At 57.8% G+C, this 1,366-nt stretch overlaps 1 protein-coding gene across 1 annotated transcript in view; it reads right to left on the bottom strand.

Annotated features, from left to right (window-relative positions):
• Window positions 1–1,366, bottom strand: part of VOLCADRAFT_118236 (uncharacterized protein) — a gene marked incomplete at both ends in the record, with an annotated part of 16,855 nt that overhangs the window by 4,919 nt on the left and 10,570 nt on the right. Inside the window, 3 exons of the mRNA XM_002952902.1 lie at window positions 51–468; window positions 856–966; window positions 1,196–1,319. Of these exons, the coding sequence (XP_002952948.1) occupies window positions 51–468; window positions 856–966; window positions 1,196–1,319 (653 nt within the window). The remainder of the gene's footprint in view (window positions 1–50; window positions 469–855; window positions 967–1,195; window positions 1,320–1,366) is intronic.

Raw genomic sequence — 1,366 nt, 5'->3', positions numbered from 1 at the left:
CTCGCCCAGTGCAATGACGTCAGTGGTAGCGGCGGCGGCGGCGGCGGCACCCGTCACCGCGGAGCTCGCCAGCGCCGCCGACAGCATCTCAGCCGTTACTGGCAGCTGTAGCATCGCCGTCGACCGAGGCGCCACGTCAGCGGAGGCGCCGGCATCGACGTCGTACCAGCCTCCATCATAAAGCGGTGCAGCGGCATCGGCGGCGGCGGCCGCTTCGACCCGCACATGTACGACAACCTCCGGCGCAGCCTCCCGTGCCGCCGCCACCATTTCCTTGACCAGCGCAGGCTTGCCGTTCAGCAGCAGACGCCATTGTACGGCAATGTTTGACGTTGCGCAAATGTCGTACTTGTTGCTGATGCGCAGTACGAGTGGCGATGCCGCAGCTACGCCAGCAGCAGCTGTAGCAGCAGCAGCTTCCTCGTCAGCAACCCACTCGAACGCGATCGGCGCCATAACTGCTCTTGCCTGCAGCAAGGGACAAACCCCGGCAGATACACAGCACCAGACAGATATACATATACATATACCGACATACATCTTTCATACACCAGGCTAAAGAGGTTGTCAAGTACACAGCCCCGCCATCATCACCTCCTGGACACTTACAGACATACATGCACGCATACAGACGAACATCCAGTCTTGAAACCACCATCATGGATGTCGTACTGCTGCTTAGCTGTCGAATCTTAGATCTCCTTCACGTGCTCCCACACTCACTCACTCAAACCCAAGTGTAATGCGCCTGCACTTTCATCTCACGGCCTAGTCCATTTAAGCACATACATACATGCATACATACACACACAGAGAGACGTACTTACACACAGAGAGACGTACTTACACACGCACCTCATACAATGCGGGGTGCGGCGAACGGTCGGGAAAGACGAGTCCGTTGCAACAAAACTGGCCGTCATTAGGCGCGTCGCCAAAATCACCGCCGTACGCCCAATACTCCACCTGCCCACCGTACGCGACAATGGTTTGGGCGGTGTGAAAAATGAAGCGAAGGCGGGTTCCTGAGTTTTGACCCCCCCCCCTGGGTCAGGAAACCCTAAAGGGGTGTCTTCTTTAGGGGGCAACCCCTTAGGGGATGAAGAACTAAAGGGGACCATCCCCTTGTTTTCCCCTTCTTGTTCTTCTTGTAAAACCCTAAAACCCTAAGTGCCCGCCACCCGGCGATTCTTACCTCGCTCCCATCGCCCCGGCGGGTGACCGTCGTAAGGCACTGGTCCGCCCAATCCCAGATAAATCCGCCGGCTAGGGACGGGTGCGAGTGGAAGGCCGTCCAGTACTGATCCAAATTACCGGTGCTGTGGGGTGGGGTGGGTTGTGGGGTGGGGTGGGTTGTGGTGTGGTG

Source organism: Volvox carteri, assembly GCF_000143455.1.
Source record: "Volvox carteri f. nagariensis unplaced genomic scaffold VOLCAscaffold_33, whole genome shotgun sequence".
In the NCBI taxonomy this organism is placed as follows: Eukaryota; Viridiplantae; Chlorophyta; class Chlorophyceae; order Chlamydomonadales; family Volvocaceae; genus Volvox; species Volvox carteri.
Note: the sequence above shows the minus strand (reverse complement) of the source record. Positions and strands in the feature narration are given on the sequence as shown.